Genomic DNA, 22,038 nt, shown 5'->3' with positions numbered 1-22,038 from the left:
CAACATGCGGTGTCATTCAGAGGAGAGACAACGTGCAACATAACAAATAATAGTTCATACAAGATATAAATTAGCATATTATCTAAATTGTTGCGTGATAATTTTGCAGAAATTAATATATTTAACATTCATATTTCTTAGTGGAAAAAAGGAATGCAAAATTGGGAATGTTGGGATATTTACGATAATATAATGGGATACAAATATATCTCTGTTCTTTAAGAAATGGTCAGATTAACAGATAATGAAACTCATCACCGATGTCCCTGGGATCACATTATGGACGCAATCTATTTGTTTATAGTATTTTGTTCCATCTGCCTTTTTTTCAATTGGAAGTCGATGATTTGAAGTTCAAAACTGACATATTGGTATTCAATATTTATTATCCACAATTTTAAGATATAATTAAAACATAAATCACATTTAATTAACTTTTCATTTTTGGCCTCGAAAATACAATTATGTTAGGAGAACAGTATGCCAAGACTTACCAAGTATATTCAATTTTCTGAAACAACATATGACAATATATTTCACATGAGAGTCCTTGCAGTCATTTAGAGGGAGGTGGGGTAGCATTGTGCCCTAGGTTCGATTCCCTACATGGGTGCATTGTGTTTAAGCCCATTTGTGGTGTCCTCCACCGTGATATTGCTGGAATATTGCTTAAAGCGGCGTAAAACCACATTCACTCACTTAATGTCACTAAGAAGTTGGATATATAGAGGACAATACGTGTTATTATGGATAACCTGCTTCGCTCGAGGAAAGGGAAAGAAGCATGTACAATAAAGAAGTTGTTATCCATTAACATAGTCTTTGGCAAGTATATAATTCACATGCCATGCAATATATTTGACGGAATATTTTTTTTATTGTCTGCCAATCACCACTAAAATCCAGGAAATGAACTATCAGCTAATAGCATTAAGAACAAGATTTCATGTAGTCGATTGATTTTTTAAATTAATTATCTTACTTTTCAAGGCAAATATATGCAAACTATATAGCCACATGGCTGTATGTATTGATAAACAATTAAACCATCAAAACAGAGACCTCAGAGCATTATATAGCCATAATCTTGGATGGACTTTGGAAGTTCTTCTACCTGTGAACGTGTACCACAATCTAACCTACTTTTAACTCCCTGAATATAAACAAAACGACCCGCGTACAGGCATCAATAGTATGGCTCAATAATTCGGTTAAGGAAATAGGTCAAGTTATATATATAGATAGGCTTATGCACGTAGTAATGCCTGACAGCATTGAGATTCCAATAGCGGTCTATTACACACCGCGTTATTCATTCTCGGTCACATGCAACTGTTTCAAATTTTACTCTACCTTTTAACTACAAATTGTTATTATTTTTGTCAACCTCCACTACACAGATTCCAATGATAGATGGATATATATATAGTGCCCTAAGTCACCTCGACCGAGAGTTATCGATTGTTCACTCTCAATTCAAGCTTACAAGTATTCGTAACGTTTAGCATAACTTATTCTCCACTGTATAACAAGCCGTCAAATGAAAGTATGTCTGATGTATCTTTTATGCTGGGAGCGATATGCGCTTCTGTTGTTTTCTTTGTACGGCCTATTCAGGTCACACCTGACATGAGAGGTTGAACCAGTCTTACCTCGTGACCTAGTGAGCTAAAGATATTCAGTGACCCAGTCAGGTCATGTGGCTATTCCAATTGGTGGCGTTCCACCCTCGTTAGCTGTCTACAAATTTAAGAACGGGGTGGTGGTGGTGTCTTTTATCCACGAAACACTGATACATAAGGATCGGGATTTATTATATCACGAGATATGGCAGAGTCGGGGTTACTTCGGTTTGCTTCGGTTTCCTTCATATACAGGTAAGAATGCTTGCCTGCATGCATCCAATAGAATAAAATGCACTGTCATGGATATATATGTAATCTAAGAAATGACACATGGGTAGGCCTTTGGGAAGGATTTATATGATATTATGATCGATGTGCACCTGAAAATAGAATGTGTAAAACCGGTCGGACTTTGCGACACTCCACACCCCGTATCTAATTAAACAAACATTGCGAGGGTTGTCGGGATACGACCCAATTCGGGGGCTGATGAATGCATTTCCGCGATTTTCTCCACGAAGAATGTTCCGAAATTACAGTCGTGGGTGATACTTATGACTATTGCACTAACTACAGATGGGAATTGTTGAGCACAAAATATAATTGTAGAGAAGCTAATTACCGATGAAAATTACATTGCCCGGTGATCATCAGGCCACAGGCTTCAATTACATGCGTGTGCGTGCGTGCGTGCGTGCGTGCGTGTGTGCGTGCGTGCGTGCGTGCGTGCGTGCGTGCGTGTGTGTGTGTGTGTGTGTATTTGTGTGTGTGTGTGTGTGTGTGTGTTTGTGTGTGTGTGTGCGTGCGTGTGTGCCAGTCCTAGTTGTATGTCAAGGTGATCTTCAGGCCGCAGGAGTGCGTGCCCCTCAATTATATGCGTGTGTGCGTGTGTGTGTGTGTGTGTGTGTGTGTGTGTGTGTGTGTACTAGTTGTATGTCCCGGTGATCTTCGGGCCGCAGGGATACTCATCCCCGACGTGCACATGTGTGTGGTGTGTGGTGTGTGGTGTGTGGTGTGTGGTGTGTGCGTGTGGGGTGTGTGCGTGCGTGTTCACCACACGGCTATAGCAAACCACGCCCACCGTTTTTGATAATTTGAATGTAAATGTACTTTGACATTTTGAAGTGAACCTAATGTTGTACTGTCTGAATATAAAGTGTGTTAATGCCTGTACAGTATAATCAAATATAAGTGTACAAAGGAAATCTAGCAGCGAGACAATTTGTTGATGATGTGAGTTATCTGGGTTATGACGTCATGTGCAGACAGGCCAATGATGAAGGAAGCAATTACCAGCCCCACGTATATCGTCTCCTTCACGCCTCATTCTCGTCTGCACCAAACCAGCCCCACCTTCATTCACGAGAACAGCCAACAATCCCTACCCGCGTATGCGACCACGCCCATCCGGGTACGCCGCCCAGAACCCCCCCCAACCACCCACGTATGCCACCACGCCTACCATCTATCCCCCTACAACCAGCCAACCCCACCCATGCATGCCACCACGCCCATCCACCCGTCATCCCCGCCTACAACCTCCCCACCCAAGTATGCCACCACGTCCACCATTTATACCCGCCTACAGCCAACCAAACCCCACCCACATATTCCACCACGCCCCTCATTCATCTCCACCTTCAGCTAAACACACCAACCCACGCATGCCACCTCGCCCACCATTCATCCCCGCCTACAGCCAACCAACCCCTACCCACATATTCCACCACGCCCATTATTCATCTCCATCTACAACCAACCACGCCCACCCACGTATGTCACCACGCCCACCCATTGCCATAAGACAAATGCCATAACTCTATTTAATTCTCGATGCTTGGTTTCGAACTGTGTTTACATTCTCCAAGTAAAAATTGAGTAAGTATGCGTGAGGTAATGTTGTACATTCAAGGCATTTGTAGATATGATAACAGATCTTCGAAATTGTTTATGGATAACTGTTGGGAAAAATTATTAAGAATTGTTCCTTTTAACTGAGTGTACCAAATTGTTTATCATGATTGAAGAATATTTTTGATTCCCTTTCTTGGTTTTATTTTATACAAGACAGTGCATAATGTTGCTCATCTTCTTAGACATCACCTGTTTCATCTCTAAGATATCACATGTTTCACAGAGACGTTGTTCCAATGGGGTTGGTCTTTTAGTATATCTATCAGTTTAAAAAATTAGTTTGTGATTACTTAAACGACGTTTTTAGAAATATGACCTATGAGCTTTGTTTTTACTATAATTATGTAAGATAATTCTCAATATTTCTAGATGACTTGACCAAGTTCTTAACTTGCTGTTGGATAAATTGGAATCCCTTAATGAATGCTTGAACATAAGTTATTTTTACATTTGGACTGAAGTTTATTTACAGTGGATTCATTACATTTATTTGTGTTTACTATTTCAAAAGTTTGTTTTATTTTACCCAGCCAACATTTTGACCAGAAATATTGATATTTGCTGCCAAAGTATGTTTAAGAATGCCATTTGCTATATTGGACTTGTAATCAATTTTAATTCATATTATTGGTACTAATAGTGGGGATATACCAAGTTCTGCCTGGCATCTAGGGAATGTCGATGTAGAATTGTAGCTAATGATATTATTAAGCTTGTCTTCTTCTATTGTACATTGAATATGAATGACAGAAATGAACTATTTGAAATTATTTGTGATGTGATAGATGTCTCTACATTTGCAAGACTATGTAGTGAGGACGATGATATAATCCTGTCTGTACTACTTGGCGGTATGCCTGAGTGTGTTAGCTCTTTATCTCAAAGTCTATGGGGTGACCTTATGGTTATTGTGTCAAGATACTGTAGGAAATGGCTGTATCTGTTACAAAACAGTTATAAGAATGCTTGATTGTCATGCGTTTTGTAGTTATCATTTTTCATAATATTGTTAATTTGTACTACTGTACAGCTCTGTTATTATACATAATATCATATATGATATGTATCTTCAATATCTGGAGGAAATAAAGAATATCTATCTATCTATCTATACAATACGAGTACAGTAAACTACGTTTATAAAGAACACGCTTATAACGAACTGGTGGATATAACGAACTGGCTTTTTTGGTCCCAGCCATTTGCTGTATATATGTTGTATATATGTTTATAACGAACTACGGTTATAACGAACTAAAATTAGTGGTCCCTTTGAGTTTGTTATAACCGTAGTTTACTGAACAACATGCGATGTCATTCTGGGGACAGGCAGTGTTGCAGCATAAGAAATAAGAGTTCATACAAGATATAAATTAGCATATTATGTAAATTGTTGCGTGATAACTTTGCAGAAGTTAATATATTAAACATTCCTATTTCTTAGTGGAAATGCAAAATTGGGAATGTTGGGATATTTACGATAATATAATGGGATACAAATATATCTCTTTTCTTTAAGAAATGGGCAGATTAACAGATAATGAAACTCATCACCGATGTCTCTGGGATCACATTATGGACGTAATCTATTTGTTTATACTATTTTGTTCCATCTGCCCTTTTTAATTTTAAGTCGATGATTTGAAGTTCAATAATGACATGTTGGTATTCAATATTTATTATCCACAATTTTAAGATAGGATTAAAACATAAATCAGTTTTAATTAACTTTTCATTTTTGGCTTTGAAAAAACCAATTATTTTAGGAGAACTGTATGCCAAGATATTTGTATGTATTTGCGCTTTGTAAAACAACACAACATAGCTTAAAAACGTGCTTGTAATCTTTCTTTGTGCCGTTGAATATAAGAGCTTTAGTTTTTCTCGAATCTATAGCTAATATGTTTTGCTTACAGAACTCTGCAAATATATTCATGGTATACGGGGATCATTAGCATTGTCTGAAATCAGGAGAGTATCGCCTACATCGTCCCAAGTATAACAAAAAAACATTGATGTCGAGCATCAAAGTTCCCCGCCATATGTGATGCCTCACAAACGCATGATTATTATGTTACTGAAAGGCATGAAGGAGCATAATTATATTAACCACAAATAACACAACGCTGTTGTGGAAAAAAATATTATTTATTTTGAGTATTGGGCAATACAGTTGATACATTTGCATAGGGTAGGTCTATTTAAAAATGGTTTCTTGTTTAACGCCGCACTCAGCAGTATTCCAGCCATATGACGGCGGTCTGTAAATAATCGAGTCTGGACCAGATAATCGAGTGATTGACACCAAGAGCATCGAACTACGCAATTGGAATATGATGTTATGCATCGATCAAATCGGCGAGCCTGACTACCAAATCCTGTTCGTCGCCTCTTACGGCAAGCATGGGTTGCTGAAGGCCTATTCTAACCTGGGTCTTTATTTTAAAAGTAGATCGAAGGAAACGGAAGCAATCTCTGGCACAAATGTAAACATGTGGAAATAGTATCATTCTTTTTACACTTGGCATTTGGTTATAATACTATACATGAAAATACTTAGGGCTCCATATGGCAAACAAGTCATACTAGATAAGGTCTTTTTGTCACAATCACAGATGCACATACTCAAAATATTATCACGTACTTGGAGAACATTTCAATACCGGGACTAATCAATAACGGAGATTCCTCGTCTCTTGTTTTACGTTTTTTGGTCAGTTTCTTTTCTGTATTTCTTTCTTTCAAAGAATAGTAATTTTGATCACGATGAGGTGAGTAACTGGTTTTTTTTCCAGTGTCAGTAACTGTTGTGGAATGTGGTTAACTTGTAACAATGACTGGTTTGAGTTCATATGATGATGATTGATTGGTTTGTCGTTTAACGCCACACTCAGGAATATTCCAGCTATATGACGGCGTTCTGTAAATACTCGAGTCTGGACCAGACAATCCAGTGATTAATATCATGAGCATCGATCCACGCAATCGGGATCGATGCCATGCATCAACCAAAGCTTGACCACCCGATCCCGTTAGTCGCCTCTTTCGACGAGCATAGTCGCCTGATATACTGTTAAGATGTAACATAACAATTCATCCATACTACTAAACAGAAGAAAAAATGCTTGTCCATTCGGATCAGTCTGACCCACACCATTCCACTGATGAGAGTCAAATAATGTATATGAATCAAAATCCGTAAAAATTGCAATGGAGACATCATTAAAAGTTACCAAAAGTGACTGGGATATCAATATTGCTTGTTGAAATGATTCTATGAAATTTGTTTTCCCTGCTTCAATATTTGGAGCACCTGTGACGGGGCCATAAAACTGATCTGTTATGTAGACAGTATCGCTTGAGGCAGTTGCTGCTGGCCATGGCAATCTCATTAAAATCAGATCTTAGTTCTCAGACCGACCTTTCGCGAACTCTGACCGACCAATGGAATTACTGACAAGAAGTTGATATTAGCCAATCAGAAGGCAGCTTTCTCGTGCTTTACGGCACTAATTTCAAATTGGCGACTACGCTTCGAAAGACAAATTCTCGCTTTAAAAATTGAAACCTGAACAAAAGAACATTCTCGAATGGCTAATATATGGTCTAGATTGTATAGATTCAGTCGTTAAGCCCGTAACTATCGTTCGGAATACCCCGTTTTAAAGTTTTCGAGGCTGCATGATTAGAAATCACATTCCGACTGTCACTTTCATGATCTGGTAAGCGTTGCTCTGATTTGTCGAATGAAAGGTCGTTCTGAGGTGACCCCTAACTGGATGTCCTCAGATCTTTGTTTAGCGGTAGCGAGAACTAAGATCTGATTTTAATGAGATTGTAGCTGCTGGGAGCTGATTATGACCTAAATACCCCTCATAGCCTTCGGTGTTAACTGTGACTGTAGAGAGCTGTGCCTTTATCCAACAGATCATCGAGGTCAGTGGAACACGGTACAGACGCAAAAAGATTTGAGCCATGGGACACAAAATATATGACAGCCACCAGAGCTACGGCTGTACATTGAATTCCATTAAACGGTTGGAAAATACTACAGCCTTGATGAAAGTTCGCCGACACACTACTCCGATTTTGTTTTGACTTTGCTACCAAACGTTTCACATGTGGCTATGTGCGGTGCACTTATTAAAAAAATCACGGGGGACTGGATTAATTCAAAATACGGAATATAACTATTCCAAATATTTCCAGTGAACATGAGCATCCAAAAATCAAAAGTGTGGTATGTAGAATGTGGAATTCAGCCATATTACATTTAAATTGAGATGTCGTCGTTGTTCATGAATAAGCATAATCAGAACATATTTTATATTATGCTGTTATTTACGATCTCCGGAGTATAGTTCTTCTTTTGTATACACCTTGAAAATCAGAAAATTAGTCCTTGAAGTCATCGGATTGCACATGAATGGATTAATAATGTCAGCTAATGACCAGAAACGGTCAGATGCATCAATTAACTACATAAAGACGATTTTGAAGTATCTCTTATTGCTGGAAAAGAATAGCATCAACATTCCACGCACATGCTTTGTATGTTTTGCTTCCGTAAATGTGTGGCTTGAAATTTCAAATATACCAACATGTCGACATACATGCTACAAAATTAACGTTTCCCGTATAAAACATACAGCCACATTTAAAACGCAATCAAAGTTAGGAATTATAACGCCATCTTGCAGTGTAGAAATACTTCTACATCATTAAGGAACAAAGACAATAGCAAGGGAGATAGGGTTTCGCCTTGCCTTACGCCGATACAAGGGGAGAACTCATTATTATGACTATACAATGTTTTTTTTACCTTTATACGTATTCATACTTACCATGAGGCATATCCATGTTTTCAATATGTATCTAACATAGCGCACACAGATAGGTTGGGCAGAGACAGACATGGCACAAATAATTGACTTTCCGGTAAGACGCTCTATCCACGGAGGAATTCTATATGTATTAATGTTTCCGTACATCCTTATCTTGTTATGCAGACTTACCAAGTACATTCAATTTTCTAAAACAACATATGACAGTATATTTCACATGAGAGTCCTTGCAGTCATTTAGGGGGAGGTGGGGTAGCCTTATGCCCTAGGTTCGATTCCCCACGTGGGTGTATTGTGTTTCAGCCCATTTGTGGTGTCCCCCATCGTGATATTGCTGGAATAGTGCTAAAAGCGGCGTAAAACCATACTCACTCACTTACTCACTAAGGAGTTGGATATAAACATGACAATAAGTGTTATTATGGATAACCTGCTTCGCACGAGGAAAGGGAAAGAAGCATGGACAGTAAAGATATTGTTATCCATTATCATAGTCTTTGGCAAGTATATAATTCACATGCCATGCAATATATTTGTCGGAATATTTTTTTTATTGTCTGCCAATCACCATTAAAATCAGGAAATGAAATAATCAGCTGAAAGCATTAAGAACAAGATGACATAGTCGATTGTTTTTTTTTATCATCTTATTTTTCCAGGCAAATATATACAAAATATATAACAACTTGGCTGTATGTATTGATAAACAATGAAACAACCACAACAGAGACCTAGCTTCATATAGCCATAATCTTAGATGGACTTTGGGATTTCTTCTACATGTGAACGTGTACCACCAACAAACCTACTTTTAACCCCCTGAATATACACTACTGGCATCAATAGTATGGCTCAATAATTCGGTTAAGGAAATAGGTCAAGTTTTAATATATAGATAGGCCTATGCACGTAGTAATTCCTGACAGCATTGAGATTCCAATAGCGGTCTATTGTAAACCTATAGAAAGTGTGTTCTGTGTTGTGATTGGCTAATTTGGGTCACATGACCAAATGTCAAAGGGTGAAAATATGATTTGCATTCCCTGAAGCAAGCGACCGAATCACTGTGTAGGAATACATAATTACTCAGCATTTTTTGCATACTAATTAACAATGGACGCAAATTGAAATACAAAATTAACATTCATAACAAATATTTTGATTTTCTCTATTCATGGGAATTATTGGGATTTTAAGTTTTTAATTAAAATTAATATCAAAAGGGAAATTAATTGTGTGAAAAAAATGTACAAAAGATATGCAAGATCTACATCATGAAACAGTAAAAAGCAGTTAACAATGATCGTGTGTACTTTCATTCAAGGACCTTCACCTCAGAGAAATAACCAAATATGTACAACAAATATGTTGAAGTTTGACATCACTACCGGTGACCGAGTTTTACAAAATGGCGTGTTGACTGTCAACAGTGCGCGGGATTTTACGAGGGGACTTTCGTTGATTCAGGGTTCTTATGGGACATGTAAGTAATCAGAAACATTCTGACAATCTGTGTACTGTTTTTTGTTGTTGTATTTTTCATTGAAACCAACGAAAATAGTCAGAAATTCTGATAATTACAGTTGTCGTTGTGCGTGATTTTGCGTCAGTCATGGCGTCACACAGGACGGGAACTTCGACAAGTTCTGTTGAAAATATCAAATTATTGCAATGTATATATGTTTAATTCCCTAATTCTTCCTACGATTCTCTTCCCGTGTATATTCTGAAAATGCAGATCTCGAGCCAATGTACTCAACGAATAGACGAATGGCTTTGTTTACATTTCCAACAAGTGCAGTTTTTTCAGCGTCCGTTTTCACACCTCATTTATTTTGCTTCATTACATCTAGACAATTTGTATTGGTGACAAAGACCATTTGGCATTTGATTCTAAAATGTATGAGGAATTCAAGGATGTAGCTGAACTATTCGTGATGGTATTTGCGTCTCATTACCGGTGTACGTTAATTACCAAAATCACAATCACCATAGCAGCAACAGAACGTTCGATGTTGACGCATCACAACCGAGAAAGTACGAGGTGTTAAAGAGTGCGCGTGTTTTTTTCAAAATTAAACAATAGGTTTACAATATCGATAAATACTATGTGTGGGTCTTTTTCCGGGATTTTATCGAGTATTTGCATCTTGGAAATTTTCATTCGAGCCCCTCAAGCTAACGCTTTCGGGTCTCGAGATGAATTTCCAAGATGCAAATACTCGACGCTTTCGGGTCTCGAGATGAATTTCCAAGATGCAAATACTCGATAAAATCCCGGAAATAGACACACACATAGTATTTATCTTCTAATTACACACCGCGTTATTCATTCTCGGTCACATGCAACTGTTTAAAATTTTACTCTACCTTTAAACTACAAATTGTTATTATATTTTGTCAACCTCAACTACACAGATTCCAATGCCAGATGGATATATATATAGTGCCCTAAGTCAGCTCGACCGAAAATTATCGATCGTTCACTCTCACTTCAAGCTCACAAGTATTCGTAACGTTTAGCATAACTTATTCTCCACTGTATAACAAGCCGTCAAATGAAAGTATGTCTGATGTGTATCTTATGCTGGGAGCGATATGCGCTTGTTTTGTTTTTGTACGGCCTATTCAGGTCACACCTGAGAGGAGCGGTTGAATCAAGTCTTACCTCGTGACCTAGTGAGCTAATGATATTCAATGACCCAGTCAGGTCATTTGGCTGTTCCAATTGGTGTCGTTCCACCCTCGTTAGCTGTCAAATTTAAGAACGGGGTGGCGGTGGTGTCTTTTATCCACGAAACACTGATACATAAGGATCGGGATTTATTATATCACGAGATATGGCAGAGCCGGGGTTTGCTTCGGTTTCCTTCATATACCGGTAAGAATGCTTGTCTGCATGCATCCAATACAAACAAAATGCACTGTCATGGATATAGGACTATATGTAATCTAAGAAATGACACATGGGTAGGCCTTTGGGGAGGATTTATATGACATTATGATCGATGTGCACCTCAAAATATAATGTGTAAAACCGGTCGAACTTTGCGACACTCCACACCCCGTATCTAATTAAACAAACATTGCGAGGGTTGTCGGGATACGACCCAGTTCGGTGGCTGATGAATGCATTTTCGCGATTTTCTCCACGATAATGTTCCGAAATTACAGTCGTGGGTGATACTTATTGTACATGACTATTACACTAACCACAGATGGGAATTGTTGAGCACAAAATATGATTGTAGAGAAGCTAATTACCGATGAAAATTACATTGCCCGGTGATCATCAGGCCACAGGCTTCAATTATATGCGTGTGTGTGTGTGTGTGTGTGTGCGCGTGTGCGTGTGTTTGTGTGTGTGTGCGTGTTTGTGTGTGTGTGTGTTTGTGTGTGTGTGTGTGTGCGTGTGCGTGTATGCGTGTGTGTGTGTGCCAGTCCTAGTTGTATGTCCAGGTGATCTTCAGGCCGCAGGGATACTAATCCCGACGTGCATGTGGTGTGTGTTTGTGTGTGTGTGTGTGCGTGCGTGTGTTGTGTGTGTTTGTGTGTGTGCGTGTGTACGTGATGTGTGCGTGTGTTGTGTGTGAAGGCGTGACAAGCGAGCGTGTTCACCACAAGGCTATGGTAAACCACGCCCACCGTTTTTGACAGTTTGAATGTAAATATACTTTGACATTTTGAAGTGAACCTAATGTTGTTGTTGTTGTTTTCTAATTCATATACACTAGCTGCACGTGCATGTAGGGACTTTAACATGAGGAAACTAAATGCAATAAGAGTACTGTTTTGACAGATGTAACAACACCGGCAATTTGTACTGTCTAAATATAAAGTGTGTTAATGCCTGTACAGTATAATCAAATATAAGTGTACAAAGGAAATCTAGCAGCGAGACAATTTGTTGATGATGTGAGTTATCTGGGTTATGACGTCATGTGCAGACAGGCCAATGATGAAGGAAGCAATTACCAACCCCACGTATATCGTCTCCTTCACGCCTCATTCTCGTCTGCACCAAACCAGCCCCACCTTCATTCACGAGAACAGCCAACACTCCCTACCCGCGTATGCGACCACGCCCATCCGGGTACGCCGCCAAAGAACCCCCCCAACCACCCACGTATGCCACCACGCCGACCATCTATCCCCCTACAACCAGCCAACCCCACCCATGCATGCCACCACGCCCATCCACCCGTCATCCCCGCCTACAGCCTCCCCACCCACGCATGCCACCTCGCCCACCATTTATACCCGCCTACAGCCAACCAACCCCACCCACATATTCCACCATGCCCATCATTCATCTCCACCTTCAGCTAAACACACCAACCCACGCATGCCACCTCGCCCACCATTCATTCCCGCCTACAGCCAACCAACCCCACCCACATATTCCACTACGCCCATCATTTATCTCCATCTACAACCAAACACGCCCACCCACGTATGTCACCACGCCCACCCATGGTCATAAGACAAATGCCATAACTATTAAATTCTCGATGCTTGGTTTCGAACTGTGTTTACATTCTCCAAGTAGAAATTGAGTGTGTATGCGTGAGGTTTATCCCTGCCAAGGTTCAGATAACTTCAGTTTAAACTCTTTTTCTTCCGTGTTGGAGGTCTGATATACAGGTACCCCAATCATCGAAAATGGTATGAATGATGAGGTGATGCAGGTCTTAAACGTCCACCGCTTCAGCGAAACCCACGAGCACGGGTATTGTGCTGACAACTGGTACAACATACCCATTTTATTTTAAAACCAGTGCATTATAATGATATGATAATTTTAGCAAAACTGTGGTAATGTTGTATATTCAAGGAATTTGTAGATATGATAACAGATCTTGGAAAATATTTCTGGATAACTGTTGGTAAAGATTATTAAGAATTGTTCCTTGTACCAAATTCTTTATCATGATTGAAGAATATTTTTGATTCCCTTTCTTGGTTGTATTTTTGTATGTTGAGAGACGTTGTGGGGTTGGTCTTTTGGTATATCTATCTGTTTAAACAATTAGTTTGTGATTACTTAAACGACGTTTTTTAGAAATATGACCTATGAGCTTTGTTTTTACAATATGTAAGATAATTCTCAATATTTAAAGATGACTTGATCAACCGTTATGTTCTTAACTTGATGTTGGATAAATTGGAATCCCTTAATGCATGCCTGAACATATTTTTACATTTGGACTGAAGTTTATTTACAGTGTATTCATTACATTTATTTGTGTTTACTATTTCAAAAGTTTGTTTTATTTAACCCAGCCAACATTTTGACCAGAAAGATTGATATTTGCTGCCAAAGCATGTATAAGAATGTCATTTGTTATGCTATCTATATAGGACTTGTAAGCAATTATTCTTTATATTATTGGTACAAATAGTGGGTATATACCAAGTTCTGCCTGCCAGGCCCAGTTATGTGTTTTCTTGCCATGGGTTTCCTTGTGCTGACCATTTAAGACACAGTTTCTTTTATTGTGCTTTCCAAAGATAACTGCATTAATAACTACCTATTTGTACTTTAGACTAATCCTCTCCAAATGCTTACACTTCCTTCCTCTGCATATGACATAATATGGCGGAGAACAACTGATCGACTGCAACAATCTCGACGTGAGCAGAGTATGGAAAGTGGACAATCAGGTTACTAGACAAGTATTTTACAAAAACAACCTTTTGCCTTTTTTCCTTTTCACTCGTCAAGGTTATCTTTTTAAAACTTACCAGGTGTGTCATATTCGTAGAGTGAAACCGGCAAATATAAATAAATCATATTTCAACGAGCTCTACGTGCCATTCAATTATTAGTGCTTCCAGATCATCCTGGAGACTGAGTGTAGCTATATCGCCACGACAATTGCTAGATTTCAACACTTTTTTACAGCACCATGTGACCGACAGCATGTGTGTTTATCAAACGGCTAAGACGTTAATATTTAACAAAGATAAGTGACGCAGTGCATAATTAACCACTGACTTTTGATAGAAATATATGCAATGGTGTCTTGTTTCTGAATCAACGGATGGTTTTACTTCCAAACATGACTTTGGCCATTCAAGGCCTCAGTAGAGCTTTCAGCAAGTTTTATGGTAGACATGTGGAGGACATTTCCAAATTTGACGCTTCAGTGACAAAAATGATGTCAGGTGCAATTCCTTATTTTGACTTGCACCACATGTTCCAGCGCTTTTTCAGGTGATCAATTGACTTGCCGTTGCATGTGTTTGTGGGGGGCAGGATACGCTCAGCTTTTCGCGAACACCTGGTATCATCACGTTTTGATAGTAATGTATAAACACGTGCTCATGGTATAGTCGGAATGGTACCATCGACTCTGCTATATGCTGAGATTTCTATTGGATACGGAAAGGGTTTTGTCGATTTATTTATTTGATGAGTGAGATACCATGATTACTTCTAAAATATAAAAGTAATTTGAGTATTGTGTCATTAGTATTGTGCCTCGAACTAACATATGTCATTATGCTTGCATTCCAGGCACATGACTTAAATTATTAATCATCCCGTTTCTTCTCAATCGCGGAATATCGCGGACTTCACAGTAACGAAGGCAAGGCTTGAAACAACTTTGTGTCAGATACATTATCATTTTTCATATTAATACACAAACGTTCACTCTGAGTGTACATAAGGTTAGAAATTAAAAGATATTTCGTAGGTGCCAGGGCAATGATACCATTGCTACATTCTCATGAAATCAAATTTACTTATCAAGAACATTATCATAAAGGTTTTAGATTGATATTCATTAAGTCAACACTTCGAGCCTAGTGGTTAAAGCCTTCGCTCGTCACCAGTCAAATGTTCATTCACAATATCCAAATCAGTTCGCCTGTCATGTGTGATACCCACACCATGACACTACCGCCCCATTCAGAACATGGTCACCAATTGTTGCCCTGGCATACCGCTCGCCTCTACGTCGCCAACAATGTTTTCTGCCATCTGTGAATCAGAGACGAAACACTGATTCGTCTGTAAACATGGTGTATCGCCATTTGCGCACAGCCCGTCCCTGCCAAGCCCACCATATCTTTGCCGCGTATGGGTAAAACCCTTGACAGTACGCCTTGCTTTCAGGCGGGTTGCATGAAGCTGGGTTTTAACAGTAGTTGTTGAATTTCGCCTTCTTGTCATCATCTTCCCGAGGCAAGGAAGTTAACTGGCTTTTAAAGTCCAGCCTGGAATTTTCAGGCTTGATCGTATCGCCACCAGTGTTATGTCCCTTGTACGTCTCCCCTATGGACCAAACAGATTCCATCTCTCGTATCGCTTGCATTTGCTCCAAACAAGATGGCGGCGCCCAGTAAAGACGATCTGATCGATAATCAAGATCTATATTGTCATAAAACGCCCACTTGACGGTACACATGCTTTGCAAATCCTGCAGTCGACCGCAATCTGCTCATTGAAATCCATGTTGTTTACGAACCGGATGTCTAGTTCGTTAAGCGATTTTGATTGGACTGTGCATAGACTCGTTAGTCCAGCCAAAATGTAATTCCGGAATTCCAGCCTAGTTAGGCAAGGGTGGAAACTGGACTGTTATATGGACTGTCATTGTACGCCAATCTCTTTTGATAATGGGAGCAGATTTGAATCTATTGCGTAGTGCAGTATTTGTCGTATTTTAGGTCTGCCTTTGGCCACGTCCTGGTGTCATTGCACGTTTTCCACAGGTCTCACGGTACTTGTCCAACAGTCGACAAATTACACTTTTTGATTTGCCAAACTATCGGGCAACTTGGGATGTTGACGTCTCCCCTCTCCACTTACGCACCAACAATCGCCATTTTGTCTGTTCATTGAGAAACTGTCTCTGTGGCTTTTCTAAGCGTGTGCTTACCTCATGCATAAGTAATTGTGAATTCCCCTATGGGCGCACACACTTTGGCTTCTGTATGCATGTGCACCACATGCTTCTCAATTATGGCTTGATATTTCATTGTGATCAGATGTTGCGTTCAGATGCAACATCACATATACTTTAATACGAAACACCGACATTGGGCGGATATGGGAACCAAAACTTCGATCAGTGTGTCCTGGATATGCCAAGGGATGCAAGAGTGCACAGCAATTTTAGCATCTAAAGGTGTGAGTGAGTATGGTTTTACGCACCTTTTTAGCACTATTCCAGCAATACCACACCAGAAATCGGCTTCACAAATGAACCAATGTCAGGAAACGAACCCGGGTCTTCGGCCTGACGATCGAACCCTTCTCGGCCGCCCTGGAGCCTGTAAGACAAGCCATGTCATACCTACACTTTACATACTTGTACACTAGATTCATCTTGTAATACTATTTGACATTTATTTCACTCCCTGGTTTTAGTGGTTGAAGAATTGTAGTATTCCTTCCACAGTGAGCTGCAGCAGAGGGCCCAGGACTTCTTCGACGATCACGACGGTATCCTTGATGACGTCTTCCGGTTAGGGCTGTTTTCCTTTCTCGCCGTCCCTGTTACGACCTGGCTGTGGCGTCAGTACTACCAGCATGCCAAGGACCCCCGCAGCAAACTGCCCCTCCCCCCAGGGTCTATGGGCTTTCCTTTGGTGGGCGAAACATTGTCCATCATAGCTAAAGTAAGTCATCCTTTGTGAGGATAAAAAATTATGTAGTTCCATGTTAATGCGTTAAAAGATTTACTCAAGGTCAAATAGGATTTTATGACGTACGATATTTCGTTCAATGTCGTAGGTATGTAGCAGACAAAATGTTGATGCGACATAATTCTGAGTTGACGCGATAAAAGATTTAATCTTTAATTTCAAGTACTACACAAGCAGGTCATGTTGACATGTACGATATCTTACTCAAGGTCGCACATATGCTAGGTAACGTATTAACTCATTCACTCTTACTCCATGAAAATATCCCATCCCATCACGCTGCTCCGATTATCGTTTCCACTTGCGAGAGTAAGAACCAATCCCCACTTATTTTTATCAGACACCTTACATATCAACCTATGTCAGTCCCTCTGTAATGGGTTCATTCTGCGACCAGGATATCTCTCTGATCCCTGCCGTTGCGTAAGCGAGAATTCAAAAGTACACATTTGCTCCAAGTCCTACACATAATGTTTACTTGTTGGATTAGTTTTATGATGGAGATAAACCTTGCTATTAATCGTGCAAGTAACTAATGATGTCCATGTATCAATCAAAGAACTTTACCAGACCAAAAGGACACGCCAAGAATGCAGTCCTTGACTCCTTCTTGGAAATGAGCTTATCCTCATCCGTGTCATTCTGCTTGAAAGAAGAACTGGGCTCGAGCCATTCGGCTGTCATTATTTTTTTTTATTCGATTTATTCAAAACTCACTTTGATTGTCTGCTGACTCATATTTCCCCAGTCACAGCATGTAGAACTAGACTGGCAATTGTTGCCAGAATGTGGTGTCTTTTTAGTGGGAGCATGGGTGTATGTCGCCACAAATCCCCTTCGCCCAGGCTACTGGTTTTAAAGATTGCGTTGTGTCCTGACTAAGGAGGTTTAACTGTACTAACAAAGACAACTGTCTCCCCTTCAGGGTTCTGACTTCTTCCTGTCTCGGAGGGAACAGTACGGCCACGTATACAAGACTCACCTACTGGGACAGGCTACCATCAGAATCATCGGGGCTGATAATGTACGCCATATTTTGATGGGGGAACACATCACTGTTGAGAGCAGCTGGCCTAAATCACTCAAGCGTCTGATGGGGCCTGGTGGACTACTGAACGCAACTCCTGACAGTCACAGGATCAGGAAGAAGCTACTCCTCCAGGCTTTAGCTCCTGCAGCAATACAAGGGCATGTTCCAAGAATTCAAAAACTTGTCAGAAGCCATATTTTAGACTGGTGCAACAAGGGGGAACAACTCGGAACTGATATTTGCAAAAGTTTGGCGATGTCAGTTGCTGCCAACATCCTTATTGGATTTGATGTCGATGATCAGAACCTCCAGTCAATAATTAGTTCTTTCCAGACTTTCAGTGGCAACTTGTTCTCATTGCCATGGGAACTACCCCGATCAGGACTGTCCAAGGTGTGTATTTATTTCTTACTGAGCAAACCAGGTGTATGACAGATATTTTTACATAAAATCAATTTAACAAATGCATGCCATCGCTTCATTGATGGTCTTTCATGATATTATGTGAATGCGTGAGGTTATGTTTATATGTTGCAATAAGCAATATTCCAGATTTATCATGGCGGCGTGAAAGTAATTGAGTTTTTCCACGACAAATCTGGTCCAATGTGATCTGTACCATATCTAATACACACACATTGCTGCTTTTGCATCATTCAAAACCTTCTTTTTTCAATGAAGTGGATTGTTACCTGTTTCTATTGATGTATGCAACATTCAAACCCTTTTGTTTTTTTAAAGAAAGCTGTTTCTTTCGATGTAGGGTCTAAAAGCACGAGAACAGCTCATAAAGGAAATTAAGAAAAGACTGCAGTGTGAGACACAACACTGGTCCCTTGTTGATGAACTGAAGAATCTTGATGAAACGGCTGCCACACTCACAGCAGACGAATTGGCAGACGCCATCTTGGAATTATGGTTTGCAGGGAACGACACCAGTTCCAGCACGTCAAATTCAACACTACTGGCTTTAGGTAAAGATGATGGTTTCCGAAAACGAATCGAAGAAGAACTGGCCGAGAACGGACTGTTGAATTCTGAAGATGAGCTGACGTTTGACAGTTTAAAGAAGCTGACCTACGTAGATCACGTGGTGAAGGAGGTGCTCAGAGTGTATCCGCCTGTTGGTGGTGCCTTCAGGAGAGTCAAGAAAACAATGGAGATTGAGGTAAATGGAAAATATTAAGACACCATCACTTGTTCTTTGTCACGTAAAAGTCGATGGAAACTACTCATTATCGTTTTCGATAAGTTAAACGTAGGAAGGATTAACAAAGGTTTTGGACGATTTCAACAACAGACAAGGAAGGTGTGGTTCCTTCAAGACCGAGGTTCATCCTGGTCAAATCTGGTTTTCATAGCAACAATTGCACCCTGGCATGGCTAAGATCAACATTTAAGTAGTTATTCTGGTCAACCATTAACCCTAGCTGCGATGTTTGATCAGAAGTGTCTACATTTTGTTTGCAGAGGCATCTAAAACGGAGACCACAATCCTAATAGAATGGGCACATCTACAACCTTAAACAACATAAAAAGAGGGACTATGTTATAATTATTATGTTTAAAACGGTAAGATTGATGCATGGCAAGTACTGCCAATTGAGTCCCATCTTTAAATCGTGTTTTCACAAAGGATATGCTCCTCAGCAAAGTTGCATCCCTTAAACTTTGGGTAATAATTCTGGTTCTCCCTGTTTGGTTCCTCTAGGCTTTCCAGCACCCTACCTGTAAGCTGGTTGGCTTTCGTTCCACATATAGCTGACACGTGTAGTATAAGAGAAATAATTTTCAAACTCACGCCTACATTTTTGTTGATTTCCATCCTCAGGGCTTCCAGATTCCAGAGGGATGGTCTGTGATCTACAGTATCCGGGACACGCATCAAACCACCAAACTCTTTGAAGACAGGGAGGAATTCCAACCGGATCGCTGGAATGACATGGACAAGGAGACCCGTGAGCAACGGTTCCACTACATTCCTTTTGGAGCAGGTGCCCGAGCATGTCCTGGTGAAAAGTTTGCCAGAATGTTTGTAAAAATCTTCATTGTGGAACTGATAAAGACATGCACATGGGAACTAAAGAACAAAAACCCTAAGATTTCCTATTTTCCAGTAACAAAGCCTTCAGATAATCTCCCTGTGACCTTTCACCTTCGTCAGGATTTTGACAAGGCCGTGTAGGAAAAAGGGTAGATAGACAAACTGTGGTGATTTTATTGCTGTAATGACAATTACAATCAAAACTGTACAAGGGGCTTTTCAATCTAGGGGACCTCCAGGTGGTAGAGACAAGTCAACCTGAGTTCCAGGTGATGTTTTAAGATACGTTTAAGCCATCGGTTGGCTACCTTTAACACAGTATACAAAAGAAAAGATGGGCAACGAAGATGAGTAGTCAAATTGAGGTCACGGAATTTTGACAAGTCTATTTTCCCAATTTAAAAAATAATCATATATTACCTCATATTACAGCACATGCACATGAGACACTTCATCCATTTCATCAAACCACATTTGTTTGACCCCTTGATGATATTCAGAAGTTCATTCATGTATTGACAGTCTATTTAGTTATGACTGATGTTTATGTTTAGTGCTATCTGTTTGTGCCATACTTGCCAACTTGTTGATATTGTTTGATAAGAGCTCTCTTTTATGATTATGATGCCACATTGTAAGTGCTATTTACCTGTGCCATAGGACTTTAGTCCCACATACCACTATGCATTAACATTCAGTGCACTGAGTCCCATCAACCATCCTAATTCAGACACATTAACTCAATCCCAAGTCAAATGCAAAGTAGAAATTTAAAAATACATCTCATCGATTTGTCCTGTGTCATTGAGAGAGGGAGTGAGGGCAAACTCGATTGCGGAAGTAGAGATATACCACTTCCCATCACATATGTGTATACAGCAGTTTAGTGGATGTCTTTAAGGAGTTAACACACACATACTACGGGGTTGAGGTCTTTATTGCAGATGCCAAAGATCAAGGATCTTAAGAGTGAGTGAGTGAGTGAGTATAGTTTTACGCCGCTTTTAGCAATATTCCAGCAATATCACGGCGGGGGACACCAGAAATGGGCTTCACACATTGTACCCATGTCGGGAATCGAACACGGGTCTTCGGCGTCAAGGATCTAAGATATTAAGCACCCTGAAACACATAATTACATAATAAATTATAGGTAAAACATTATCATCATTTCTAGATACATAGCATAGGCTTATTACAAGTAAGTAATACATGTATCAGTCATCCATTAGACCACTGGATAGACTGGACGCTAATCAATTACAATAGAACATATGCAGAAATATACATGCAACACGATACCGACAACCAAGGGAGATAACTCCTTGACTTTCATTTGACTATAATATATACACACTATAAATACATATCGCTTACACATTCTGTATAAACATATACAATTCTTTAAAACAGAAATTAATGATATTATGATATTACATTAAATGTGGTCATCACTTTCATATACTTAACAAACTGTTTTCTTTTGACCATGTTGATTTTTCAGGAAAGGTTTTCAATCCTATCACTAACACACTATATATAAATGTAAAACTTCATCTATTCAGGATGGCATGTGATAGCCTGATTGAAATAAAGTTTTGAAATTATAATTATTTAGTTGTCGGTTTAATATTAGTGATTTAGTTAATGTATGGTGCTTGCTTACAGTCCTAATTTCAGATCTTGTACGTCTACAACTTGATCTTAAAGTTGTGTGATTGTAGGGCCAGAGCAGTCTCCCCTTTATGATAGGTTTTTAGTTGTTCCCATTGGCAAGGCCTACAGCCTGCCGCCAGCCCCATCCATGTAAGCCACCACACCCACTTCTCATCCCCGCATACAGCCTACAACCAGCCCCACCCGTGTAAGCCACCAAACCCACTTCTCATCCCCGCATACAGCCTACACCGCGTCACCGCGCTT

The 22,038-nt window shown here is 39.8% G+C and overlaps 1 protein-coding gene across 2 annotated transcripts; it reads left to right on the top strand.

The window, feature by feature from the left end:
* Positions 1-1,723: 1,723 nt before the first annotated feature.
* Positions 1,724-21,097, top strand: LOC124139383 (cytochrome P450 26B1-like). Of its 2 annotated transcripts, XR_006861762.2 has the most exons (6): positions 1,724-1,877; positions 16,795-17,014; positions 17,967-18,464; positions 18,835-19,239; positions 19,542-19,643; positions 19,903-20,044. XR_006861762.2 is itself a non-coding variant. In XM_046506417.2 (5 exons), the coding sequence occupies exons 1-5, from the start codon at positions 1,828-1,830 to the stop codon at positions 20,254-20,256; spliced, it is 1,527 nt and encodes a 508-aa protein (XP_046362373.2). In that variant the 5' UTR covers positions 1,724-1,827; the 3' UTR covers positions 20,257-21,097. The 2 variants fall into 2 exon arrangements, 1 of the variants encoding a protein (XP_046362373.2); XM_046506417.2 differs by lacking the exon at positions 19,542-19,643 and having other exon boundaries at positions 19,903-21,097.
* The last annotated feature ends 941 nt before the right edge of the window (positions 21,098-22,038 follow it).

The sequence above is a fragment of the Haliotis rufescens genome, unplaced genomic scaffold, assembly GCF_023055435.1.
Source record: "Haliotis rufescens isolate VD_foot unplaced genomic scaffold, xgHalRufe1.0.p SCAF_27, whole genome shotgun sequence".
In the NCBI taxonomy this organism is placed as follows: Eukaryota; Metazoa; Mollusca; class Gastropoda; order Lepetellida; family Haliotidae; genus Haliotis; species Haliotis rufescens.
This window is presented reverse-complemented; position numbering and strand designations above follow the sequence as displayed.